This window comes from Nelumbo nucifera, chromosome 2 (genome assembly GCF_055504915.1).
Source record: "Nelumbo nucifera cultivar China Antique chromosome 2, China Antique-T2T, whole genome shotgun sequence".
Classification (NCBI taxonomy): domain Eukaryota; kingdom Viridiplantae; phylum Streptophyta; class Magnoliopsida; order Proteales; family Nelumbonaceae; genus Nelumbo; species Nelumbo nucifera.
This window is the reverse complement of record NC_142650.1, coordinates 45313260-45325995: the sequence shown is the minus strand read 5'-3', so window position 1 is coordinate 45325995 and position 12736 is coordinate 45313260. Positions and strand designations below refer to the sequence as shown.

Sequence of the window (12736 nt, the reverse complement as noted above, 5' to 3'; positions counted from 1 at the left end):
AATCCAAATAGACAAGACATTCCAAAAGCAGGTTCAGCCATGTGATCTTTAACATCCTGTCTACATAATTAAGAACCATTTCAAATTTTTATACCTGTACATGTTATAAACTGCTTGTGGTCCATTTATGGGCATGTGATTCTTCTTTTAAGTGGGAATATGAGCTGATGAATCAAGAGTGTACGAGTCATCGCAGGTTAGTTCTCTATTAAGAAATTTAAATATGATCTAGTTACAGACAAAAGCTGTATCCTTCATTACTCAAGAATTTCGAAGAATTATAATTCAGCAAGACTTTACAGAACTGTAACTATGAATGAGAGAAGAAAACCAAAAGCATATACTTAATTTGGAAAATATTCTTGGACGTCAATTTACAAAAGATAGACAAGAAAATTGACCATTACAAAAGCATTGTCACACCTCTTACTGCTTTATGATTTAGGAATGTCAAGTAGTAGGTTTTTCTAAAACATTAGTTGTGGTAGTTGCCATAGTAAGTGGTAGGGAGGCAACATATATCTCATCTGGAAATACAGCATCTCAAGAAGTCTACCAACTATCTAACGATAATATGCCAAAGAAGCACCTCCTTCATCAACCTCATGTTAGCCGATCTCTGTGGAAAAACATTTGTGAAGGATGCAAAGGTGGGTTTTCCAATATATAATCACATTACAAATCAATTTCCAAATTAAAGATCATCTAAGTTGTCGTAAACTGCATTTCAACTTCTCAGCTTCAAGCTCTTGGTTCAATGATTTTACTTGGCCTAGCAAGCCCATGTTTTCCTGAAATTTTCATAAGCAGAAACAAATTCAAGGGCAGTTAATTACGTAGGGTGCAATTCAGCCAAGTTGTTATGGTATGCAGTATGCCCCTCAAATCATGCCAACACTTCATGATAAATGACCTAAACCAAGTTTCAAATCTTACTTGACAAAACGCACGTCAGAAATCAACAAAAGGTAACAAGAACAAGAACAAAATAATGAAAAAATTGGTGCTAAGTAGTCACCTTCTGTAGCATGGTCAGTTGATGGTTGATACTTGCAACTTCCTCTGCCTTCTTTTCAAGAGCTTCTTTAGCCTGCCAGAGAAAAACATGCTTATCTAATTAAAGGTGGAATGGGTTATATAGGATATCCTGTATGCACCGAGTATGATAGACAATGAATGTGTCCTTCACATTTAAAAACAAACAGCACAACATCGTGCAAAATATTAAGTTATAAACATAGACAAGTAGGAAGCTCAAATATCCTGTCCACTCCTCCCTATATATGTTTTACAGAAGACAAGCATAGAGTACTTGAGAACTGCTTGAAGGGTTACAAACAGCACTCCGGTTGATAGGAGGGTCTAGACATTCCTATTCCACAAACTTATTTCACAATCTATTGACATCTTTTCTTGATGTCCATAATAATGAAATAATCAGTGCCATTGGCCCTTAAAACATAAAATGCTAAGTCCTAAATCCACAAATGCTAGATGTACTTTGATCGAGGGAGTAGAAAAGTATAAAATACAAGAAAAAAGCTTTTCTTTTTTCATGTAACAACCTCATCACAACATTGGTTATGTGAAAATATCAAAGCACATGCTGCTTTGACCAGAACCCGTAGGCATCTCAAGAGGTAGGACATTGAGATAAAGTAAAACTTCACCTGCCAGGTCCTCAAGCATACAACATTAAGTGTGAGAAGAAGCAAAAACCACTCTAAAACAATTCAAGAAGATGATATACATCATTTTCATAAGCACGTGTAAAGTTTTAATACATGGTAATTAACCTACTAGAGAAGCAATAGTAACCAATGCAAACAACTTCATGAATCAAGAAATATCTATATAAAGCTCTTTTAGGTAAGTTGCTTTGGAGGTGGCCCCTGGAGAGAGAGGTTGTGGCATGAAGTAGTGAAGAGTATCCATGGCTGTTCTGAATCAAGTTGGGACGCGGAGGTATCCTGAAGAGCTTTGCTCACAACACCTTGGAAGGCTATTTCCGACATTCTCCCCAAATTCCTCAGGTTTGTAAGGATGTTTGTTCTGGAAACTCCGTTCTTTTTTGGGAAGATATTTGGGTGAGCACTCAACCCCTAAAAGACTGTTCCCTTCTCTCTATTCCACCTCCCTCTTTAAAAAGAAACCTATTTCATGGTTCCTTCCCCACCCCGGTTCTCCCTTTGGATTTAAACTAGGATTTTGGATTCCGAAGAGGGCTAAGGGATGATGAATTTTCTTGTGTTTCAGAGCTCTTTTGCTTCTAAACTCTGTGTGTTTGGACCCCCATAACCTGGATAAAAGGGTTTGGTCTCTAACCTCGGTTGACTCCTTCACTTGTGCATCTTTCTTTAAATCCCTTTGCTCCAATCCCTCCTCTCGGGTCTTCCCTGTTAAAGAGGTTTGGTCAAGGCCAATACCTCCTAAAATAGTTGTGTTCTGTTGGGAAGCCTATTATGGTAAGATCAATACCATGGAAAACTTGCAAAAGAAGAAACCTTATATGTGTTTGTCCCCAAATTGGTGCTTTATGTGTGAAGTGAAGGGTGAGGACTGTAATTATTTTCTGATATCATGCTCTTTTTTCTGCCAATATTTGGAGTTGGGTTGTATCATTATTTGGGTGTAGGTGGAACTTGCCCTCCGAAGTAAAGTTGCTATTCACTCCATCTGCCTTTGTGGACCTTGTGGGAGGAGAGAAATGCTAGAATATTTCAAGAAAAGGAAAGAAGCCTTGCTGAAGTCAAGGAGTGCATAATGACAAGGACAGCCTCGTGGTTGAAATTTTCATACTTGTTGGCGGATTACTCCTTTGATGACTTAAGGAGAAACTGGGCAGTAGTGGCTTCTATAGTCTACACAAAGAAAAAACCACAAGCCAAATGGAAACCCCCACCGGATGGAATGGTAAAATTGAATTTTGATGGTAGCTGCCAAGGTAACCCAAGGCCATTTGGAATAGGAGGGATTCTAAGAGACAAAGACAGAAACATGTTGTCTTTATTTTCATGACCAACGGGTGTTGGTGATTCTGTAAGGGCCGAGATACTAGCAGCGGTACAAGGTATACAGCTGGCCAATCAACTTGGAGTGAACAATTTGATAGTAGAAGGGGATTCCAAGATAGTAGTGGGCTGGCTGACAAATCCAGAAACAACTTGTTGGGGCTACAGGGATCTGTTAAAGAAAGTTAAATGGCTGACAAGAAATATGACAGTCGGTTCAATGGGTTAGCAGATCAGCAAATGCAATGGCTGATTCTCTGGCCAAGTAAGGGGTATCAAGGGGAGATCTGTTTTGGGCTACCTTGTAATTGTGTATCAGGCTTGTGTATGTTTAGTGCTTATGGTTCAGTCCTTGGGGGAGGTAACACCTCGTAACTCCTCCTACATTGACTGTACTTGCTTTATTTGAATTAATAAAATTACTCTCACTTATAAAAAAAAGAAATATCTATAAAAAGGCAGTATAAGGAACAACATATTGACAAGGAGATCGATTTAAAAACTATTCAAACATTTAAGATAAGGTAAGACCTCTATCAGCTCTGTAAGACATTTTGTAGCTCTCTCCACCTCCTCATCATACTTCAATCTCCATTCTGCTGATTCATCCATTGCTTCCTTGTGAGCAAGATCAAACTGTCTCCTGCAATATGGAGAAAATGAAAGCAATATTGGTTGCAACTGTAAATATATAAACTATATGCACAATCATAATACATCTACAGAAAGTATGTCTTAAGGATGGGAAGAAACTAATCATGGAAGAAAATAAAAAGGAAAAAAAAAGGATATTACTGGGATATCGCAAAAAGAATAAAAATGGAAAAAAAGATCTATTTCCAGAATAGAATCAGTAAAGCTAAGCTCTTTTTTAGCATAACTTCTCAGTTGAAACTTTATTACAGAAGTAGGTCTTGACTGAAGGTTTTACATTAATCATGGGAAACATAGAAATGGGAAATTAACTTCAGCCAATCAGCCAACTCCAAATGTCTGTCTGGTACTGTGATTAAAGAATCATCTAGACACGACTTGGCTAGCCAAGCAGAAAGCAGTGAATGTTCTACATTGGGTGGGGGTCAGTATAAGGCCCACTTATTGAATACTTATTTGATAAAAAACCTCTCTACCAAGGGTAACTTCACTTTTCCTCTTATTCTCTCCCCTAAATTATCCTATCTTCAGAATTCCTAGCAAATCCAAAAAGGTATTAAACATTGATGTTGCATAGGCTTCTCAGGAAATATTAGGTTGGAAAAAAATCGGCTGTGGAGAGAACAATGTGCTTTAGCTGGAGACAATTACACACTTCCTCCCCCAGCAGTAATGCCTTTTATCTGTATCAGTATTCATTCTCCACCTTCATGAATTCAGAGAGTATCACGATTGAATGGATTTCCACAGCAGTTGAATAGTTTTAATGATGAGAATATCCAAAATAAATTTAAACGAGTCTTCTGGATTTCATGGGCTCTCTATAGGCTTCTGATGAGTCTGTACTGAATCCAAGACTAACTGGGAGTGTTCAGATGGATACATGATTATTTTACCACCTTCTAAATGGGTAGCCCTCATGCTGCAATGTAAAATTGACAACAGGAGCCCAATTGAAACACATATTACAACTTTGAAGACCGAAGTGACGCCAAGAAAAGCAATTCTTAAGACTAAACAGGGGCGTTTCCATGAAGCCAGGTACTACGGTCTCAAATGGAGAACGATTTTATACCCTAAACTGAATTACGCATGAAAAGCGAGAAGGGAAGGAAAGGAACAGGTAAAATGAGAAGATATCCGAATCACGTCAAAGGTATTCATGAAACGCAAAATTTTTGAAGGAGCAACATTCTGGGTTTCTTTGTTTATAAGTAATATGCCATTACAGTCATCGCAACTCAACAGTGAAACACAAATAAAATGTAATATGGTCAAACTACCTTCTTGACATTGACGAAAAGAATTCAAGAAAAGTGAACGGGTTCTCCAAAGGATACATTTCGATTCACCCAGAAGGAAGAACTAATAAGATGAGTAATCCATAAACGAAAGAATAGACAGAAAAATGAAGAAAACCGCTGCTACATAAAAAAGTATCCATTGACTGTGGAAAAAAGAAGGGAAGAATTAAAGAATCTGGGAGTAAATGCAGTCCAACCTTATCAAATCTCTGTCTTCGGAAGATAAATTGTAATCCATAGACCAAAGCCTGAAGTAGATGGAGATCCCCAAAAGCATAACCAATATCAAGCCAATAAAGATTGGCGTTCTCGTACCTAGGGCCATTGACTCTCTCTCTCTCTCTAACTCAGAATTCAGAAAGAGTAGCGATGGAGTCCACCACTTCACTTGATCTCAAGTGAACGGAAAGCTACATGTATGGGTAGCAGAAAGCGATTAATAGAGCTTCTAATGAATGACGGGGGAAGAAAAAGAGAAATTGACTGAGCCCAAAGTTTCAACACCCAGCGGTTTTGCTTGAGGCCATGTATGCATGGATGACCTCGGCTTTTCTTGTCCTTCTCAGCAATAAATTTTCTTTTACTCCCCCTCCTAAAAGAGCCCAAAGTTGGGGGATTTTGGCAATGTAAACCTTTTGGTCTTGAAATCGGACCGGACCAGTCAGATCGGCTGGCGCGAGAACCGGTCAGGTAACTCGTTCTGTTTCACCCTAAAACCGCATCTGGGCCAAAAACCATTGATTTGGTCAGTGACCCTCTGATTAGGGCCATCGAAATGTCAATCCAGACAATGATTTTTGACCCAGAATGGGTTGTCCATTTGAACTGGGCGGTTGACCGTTTGACCCAAAAACCAGTGGCCAAAACGGTTTTCGGTCCAATTTTTAAAACCTTGCTTTATCTTCAAACTTTGCACATCCCCATAGGCCAGAAGCCCATATATTATCCATTTATTATTTATGCATGTAATTGACCAAGTTTTTAATTAATTTTATCCAAGGTTTTAAAAACCAACCGGAACCACAACCCTTTTGGGCAATGGTTTCTAAGTTGATGGTTTGATCATCAGGTTTGAATGGATGGCATGTTTTAATAAAAAATGGTCAAAAACCGTTGAACAGGTCAACAGTTCAACTAATCAAGTCAATGAGTCATTGATCAATTCAACTGTTTTTGGCCAAGGATCGATTTTGAGGTAAAACAGAACCAGTTGCCTGGATGGTTCCTAGGCTGAACGGTTTGACCATACATCCAGGTCAATAATGGTTCAAAAATATTGATTTTATCATTTAAATCATTTAAAAAATTTTAAAATAAATACAACCATAGAAATTTCAAGGTCATTAAAGTCGCCTCTTTAAGATTAGTGACCTATTTTCAACCGAAATTTCAACATCATCAAATAATTACTTATTTTTCAAACCATATTCATCGTGGGATTTCCAATAATCCCCGCCATTTAAGTGGTGCATTAAAATCTCTAATAAAAACCCACTCTAGATCTGCTACTCCCCACATTTGATATTAATCATTGATTGACACTTTCATAGGGGTTGTTACTCTTTTGCGAACCATATAACATCACAGCTGGAATAATTCATTCAACACAACAACTGGGCTATCGCTCAATTGATAATCCAGGTCGTTATTTTATCAATGCATAACTTTATAAAGTGGACAGCTTTTTTTTAGAACTTGGAGGGCGAGCAATAGATCCAAACTCTAAAAAACTGTCCATATAAAGTGGTGCATTGATAAAATTTATGACCTGCATTATCAAAACAAATAAGCAACCTTGAATGAATGGACTAATTGCAGACCAACTGGTTTGTAATATGTGAATTTTTATATATAATTAATATATACATATATATATATATTTTTTATTTATTTTATATTATATATAAATTATAATATATACTTTGTACATATACTATATGTCATACAATATAAAATATTATATATCAAATATAATGTATATAGTGACATAGGCCAAAGGCCCGGCCCACATGATACTCCTAAATGATGCACAAGATTAATAGAAATGTCTAGGACATCAAATAGCCTCTTAAGATTTGTACATTAATCACAACCATTTGAATGATATACGAACGTTTCAACTACTCAAGGCCATTCAAATATATCAAATCTTCGTGAATTTGTCAAGAAAAGGGTAAATTGCTGAAACCATCCTAAAGCTTGATTTATTAAAACCTCCCCTAAAGTTTGATAATTATAATTATTTTCCTTAAACTTTTTAACACAATTGTAAGTAGAAAAATAATACATAAAAAAAGAGAATATAAAGTTGTAGCTTTACCTTGAGCGATTGATATGAAGGGTGATGATGATCAAATGTGCAATGAGTCCCTATTGGCAATGATAATTCGAAGTTTGACGGTTGTAATCAGATACTGAATTTGCAAGACACAATGACGTTACAGGGCCTGAGGGGATTTTCCAGACACTAAATCTACAAGACAACCATCTTAATTAAAGTTTTATTAAAATACAAATTTACCCCTTAGATAACTCAAATTGAAGGAGCCAATTTTATTGAATGAAAATTCTAGAAAGTTACATCCCATTCATACTTTTATAAGTAGTATTGATAGATTGATCAAAATGAACGTTTGGTATCAAAGCCAGAGATGGCTTTCATAGCTTCCAGCTTTGAACACCACCTTACAAGAGTGAAAAGCAATGCTCCTTCACTTGTGGCTGGCAAAAATGGATGTGGGAGCAGTTCACCCACATGTTCAAACACTTGTCAGAAGGATTGGATTAATTGGAAGTTCTCGCTAGTCGCTAGCAGTGGGAATGAACTCAAAGGGATATCCAACGAAGATGAAGTGCCCAACCAACAGGGAATTCACTTTAGCTGTTTGGAAAAAATAGCCTGCGCTCTTTTGGGAGTCTTTACACATGACACCTTAGTTAATTCAGGTCCTCATTTGTCTTTTCAACCAAAAAGGTATTAAGTGTAAATACTATTTTAACCACACTCATTATGAGATGCCATTCACTGCAGTTAGAGGATCAGAGCTTGGATCTTCTACTCACAAGGATCCTACCCACAGGACACTACAACCGTACATTAGAAACATTTTTCATATTTACATGCTATCGTTCATGGGAAATATTTTCAATGTACAACTATAGTATCATGTGTAAGTGTGGGTAGGAGATCCGAATTGGGAGGACCATACTCCAGTATATTATCATATCTTAATGTTTCAAAATCTAGATCTAGAAATTTAAGAGATAAAATCAACAATGACTATCTTGATTACGTTTGATGATATCTCCTATTCCCATTCTCTAGGAGGTATTTCTCTTTGGCCGGTTAGAACTCGACAAAGGAGATTGTTACCCATCAGGCCATCATCTTGTGTGTACAGATTACAATAAATGGGTAAAGGCACAAGTATTAACCTTATATAATCCACACTATCATGAAGGACATTTGAGACCTGGCTAGAGGTTTCTCGGCTATTTGGTTTTCTTTTATGAGTTTATCCCCAGAGAGTTGAATAGGGAAGCCCACTCCTTGGCGAGTAGGGCCTTGAATTCAGAAGTTTGTGTGTTCAATGCTATCGTTTCTGGGCCTTGCAGTGTTACGAGCCCAGAGGGCCGGTCTGTGACACAACAAATGGTGGACACATAACAATATTCCCATTGATACCAACCATAGTACACTAATTATTTAACAAGGAACCCTACATAAGGGCATTTTTAATGGATCTGTCCTCAAGGATAATAACAATCAATTGAAAAAGTCATTGGGTGTGTAATGGCCATCTTAAAAATTGTTGAGCAGACCTATTGGGTAGAAGTTCTCATTGAGGATTTGTTTTTTTTCAAAGATTATGGTCCAAATTCTCTGGTTGTGAGTAAAAAGTTAAGAGCGCCCTTATCAGTAATTTTCCAAATGGCTAGCACAGAGCTGGGTTCATAGATCAATTTTATAAAGAAAAATAGATTTACAAGAATTTGATATATTCATGTTTGAAGAGAGGCTGCAATGGAATGCTCAAGTTCTATGATGATTTATAATTTGAGAATCTAGTACACAAGGCAGTAATGAATAAAAAGATCTCTCACACAATGGATTAGGAACATTTTTTTCATTTAATGGGAAGGGTTTTCTTGTCATTACACACATACACAAATATATATCAAAGAGATTCTCTATGTCTATGCCTATTTTGGAAACACACAAAATGGTTCAGATAGTTTCAATAGGAGAAAATTTAATTCCATACGTTAAAACTACCTTGTTTAAAATTAAGAAGCAACAACGCTTTGGGAAGAAGAATTTTGTTCATCCATTTAATAGTATAATTTTAATTATTTAAGAAAATAGTCCATCAAATATTATTTTATTTATTAATATAATAATTGATTCTCCTAGGTTTGCATTACATAGATTTGGTTCTATCATTTCTTTGGCTGGAGTTGACCCCACCCAAACCACCCTCTCGTGGAGCTCACATCAAACACTGGCGTGTCGCATTTCATTGGGGTCGGATGTGACCACGGTCGTAGCAGATGTGACCTTCCCTTTGTGATCATACAATTTCTCTCATCTACTTGGTGGGTTGTAACGTTGTGTTAAGGGTTGATAAGTGGAGTTGGTATGGATTGGGTGGTTGTCATCAAGATATTGTATTTATAATTAAGGATATTTTCAGTCTCTGTAAAGGTTGTCTAATGAAGTTCATTTTGATCTCTCGAGAAGTAAATATAGCAACTCACAGGCATATAATTATTAATCTTAGTTTTACCTTTTTGTTTTTGAATTTACTCCAACTTAGTTTTAAGAAATTTCTATTTTCTTTGATTTTCTTCTTTTTGTTTTTATTGTTGTCTTGTTTGTTTGGTGTTTGAGTTGATCAATGAATTTTTTTCACAAAAAAACATCTCCCGTGTGCGCGACCCTGTATATATACGTGTTTTAACAACAGTTCGATATTGGTAAATGGTAATTTAGGGCCCATTTGGCATGTTTTTTTGGGAAGATCTTCTGATAGTTCTGACATGCAAAAGATGCATTGAGCTTTTGTATGAAGATCCGAATAGCCTGAAACACATTTGGCAGATGCACGTTTTTCATGCATCTGTGTCTTTCTGCGTGAGAATAAAATGTGAAAGACGTGAAAAACTTCATTTGAAGCTTCTCGAAATGGGTTTCTCACATCTTTTTGGTAGTTAGATTTTTTACAAATCAAACAAGAGTAGATCAAAAATCGATCTTCCCATCTTGTAAATAGCCAAAAAACCACATGAAAAGATACGCACACAACCCAACCCACCCAACTGAGAAGAGACCTCCTAGGCTCCTACCACCATGACAATCCTAACGAACTCACCATAGTTAGTGGGATCCGACCACAACGACCACGGATGCGATGGTTGGCATGATCGGTACTGAAGCCTATTCATCATGTATGATTTTGGAGGTTTAGTCTACCATGTTACTCAAGTGGCTAACAGCTGAACGATCAGAGAAAAAGAACAAATTGTGCAGACTAAATTAAAGTTTTCTCTCTGTCCATGAAAAGAAAAGTAAAGAAATAGATGTGACGAAATTGGTCTAATTAAATGAATAAATAAATAAAGTTGGCCTGGTTTCTTTTTATTGTTACACAGTTGGTCTACTTTCTGATATCCTGTTTTTTCAATCTCAAAATTATCCAGCTTCGCAATTAAATGTCTCTAGGTTGCAGAAGAAAACATCATTTAATCGAAACTTTACGTTCATGAGCAATAAAGGAGACTCAGCAGTAAAGAGACAAGACAAAGGGTGATCTGCGAATGCTGGCTGTCACCCCAACCTCAACCTCAGGAATATTGTCTAAATTTGTCCAAACAAAGTGCAAGCAATCAATAGGATCTATAGGGGTTCAAAGACTTGGATGGTGTTTGGAATGTAGGCATTTATCGTTATATAAGGTATCACTTCAGCATTATGAGAATCCATCGCATATAGACTTATAAAAGCAAGCTTTGATTTATGTGTACGTCTGTCGTTGAGGGAATTTTCATTTTAACGCTTTTTCCAATAAATAAATGTTTATTCACTATTTTACTCATGTGGTATTTAATAGTGCCCAATTGTCAATAAACAGATTCATTATTGTTTTTTTCGGTTTTATAAATAAATCAAACACAAACATTTAATAAATAAAAGCACACTATTTCAAACACATACTTAATTAGTCTATCAATTGGGCATCACTTATTTATCAACAGAGGATGGAAAGAGGATTATGGATTTCTTCCTGTGAAAGGCAATCATCTATCAAATGGACATTCCCAATCGTAACTGTGGACACACCAATCACCAGTAAAAAGAAAAAGAGAAAATAGCTCCACCAAAGTCCCGAGATTGAGTCCTGACTCCGCATACACTAGTTTTACTACGTCGGTGGAAAAGAAGTGAGGGTATATTTGATTTACAGTCGAAATTGAAATCAGAATTGGAGTCAAAATCAGAATGACCTATTATCACAGTTTATTTGGTTGAGACAGAAATTGAAATCAGCGGAAATGAAATTTTATTCTCAACAGAAAAGCAGGAAATGATCACTCCCTCAAATTGAATAACGTCATCTTAATGAAAATGGGATTCTAATTCGGCCCAATGAAAACAGTTGAAATTAGAATAATTTATTTCGATTCCAAACCCTTGTTCCTACAAATCAAATGCCTAAGATTGGAAGTTCATTCCGTAGAGAAGAAAACGAAAAGGGCAGCAGGGTAAATTGCAAGAAACCAATTGAAGGGTTTAACTTTAGCGCCAATCTATTAGTTTCGCATATATTAGATGTGTCCCGCAGTTGAAGGGCATGTAAGCATGAAAAAGCTGTGCTAGGCGGACTCTGCCCTGCACTAGCAGATCTGAAAGTCCGAACAGCGCATGTTGGTCTCGTTCTGAGACGGGGTCATGCCTAGGACCTGCCGTACAGACCTCCTGCACATTAGAAATTAGAAACAATTCCCATTCCCAAGAATCGATACAAATGCCAAAGACAAGAGATGTGTTTGACCAAAGACCCGATTCTGGTAAGTTGTAACGGAGAAAAAGCTATTCCAAAGGCTGGCGTATTTTGCTGCAGTAAGCCAATACTACGCTACTACTATGGGTCTTGCTCAACAATCAACAATCAACAACACTTCAGAGTCCACAATACACCTGACTTCGTAGTTCGTACACGCAAAAAACAAAAGGTACCCGGCACTAAAAGACCACGCAGAATAAGCAGCCTCCGCGAATCCTAGATGATGAATTGGTGACATCACCTCCTTTAACGATGACTAATACTAATACAAGCTACCTACCTCACACTGCCTATGACCGTTGCTTTTGCTTTACCTTTTTCCGATCCAGCAAATTCTGACGCATAAACACGGAAGAAAGTCTCACGACTCAGGCACGCGCACACAGAAACAGACACAACTAAGAAAACCGATTTAACTGAGATGGTCACTCTCACTCGACATCCCTCCGAAAAAATAAGATCTGGATCAAATCTGTGGAACTATAGGTTCTCCGTTCTCAGCAGCATGGCCAATGAAACTCCCCTGCAAATGCACTGCCCCCATGTTCCCCGTAATGTTTACTATGTAATACGAAAGGGAAAGAGAAAAACCCTTGTGGTCCTCTCGACCGTAAATCCCCTCTAAACACAATGATAATTGGTAAGGCTCAGCTTGAAAGGAGTATAAATGCAAATATGTAGAGTGCAAACTAAGGGTTCAGAG

General features: G+C 37.2%; 1 protein-coding gene across 1 annotated transcript; it reads right to left on the bottom strand.

Annotated features, from left to right (window-relative positions):
• Positions 1 to 317: 317 nt before the first annotated feature.
• Positions 318 to 5462, bottom strand: LOC104602617 (acyl-CoA-binding domain protein). Its single transcript, XM_010266374.3, has 4 exons — positions 5167 to 5462; positions 3543 to 3654; positions 1019 to 1090; positions 318 to 791 (listed from the first exon to the last, which is right to left on the bottom strand). The coding sequence occupies exons 1-4, from the start codon at positions 5292 to 5294 to the stop codon at positions 702 to 704; spliced, it is 402 nt and encodes a 133-aa protein (XP_010264676.1). The 5' UTR covers positions 5295 to 5462; the 3' UTR covers positions 318 to 701.
• Between the last annotated feature and the right edge of the window lie 7274 nt (positions 5463 to 12736).

Coding starts and splice junctions, on each gene's coding strand:
- LOC104602617 (XM_010266374.3), bottom strand. CDS start 5,294: ATGGCCCTAGGTACGAGAACGCCAATCTTTATTGGCTTGATATTGGTT. Junction 3,655..5,166: donor GAAGACAGAGATTTGATAAG/GTTGGACTGCAT, acceptor TCCATATTGCAG/GAGACAGTTTGATCTTGCTC. Junction 792..1,018: donor AACTGACCATGCTACAGAAG/GTGACTACTTAG, acceptor TGAAAATTTCAG/GAAAACATGGGCTTGCTAGG.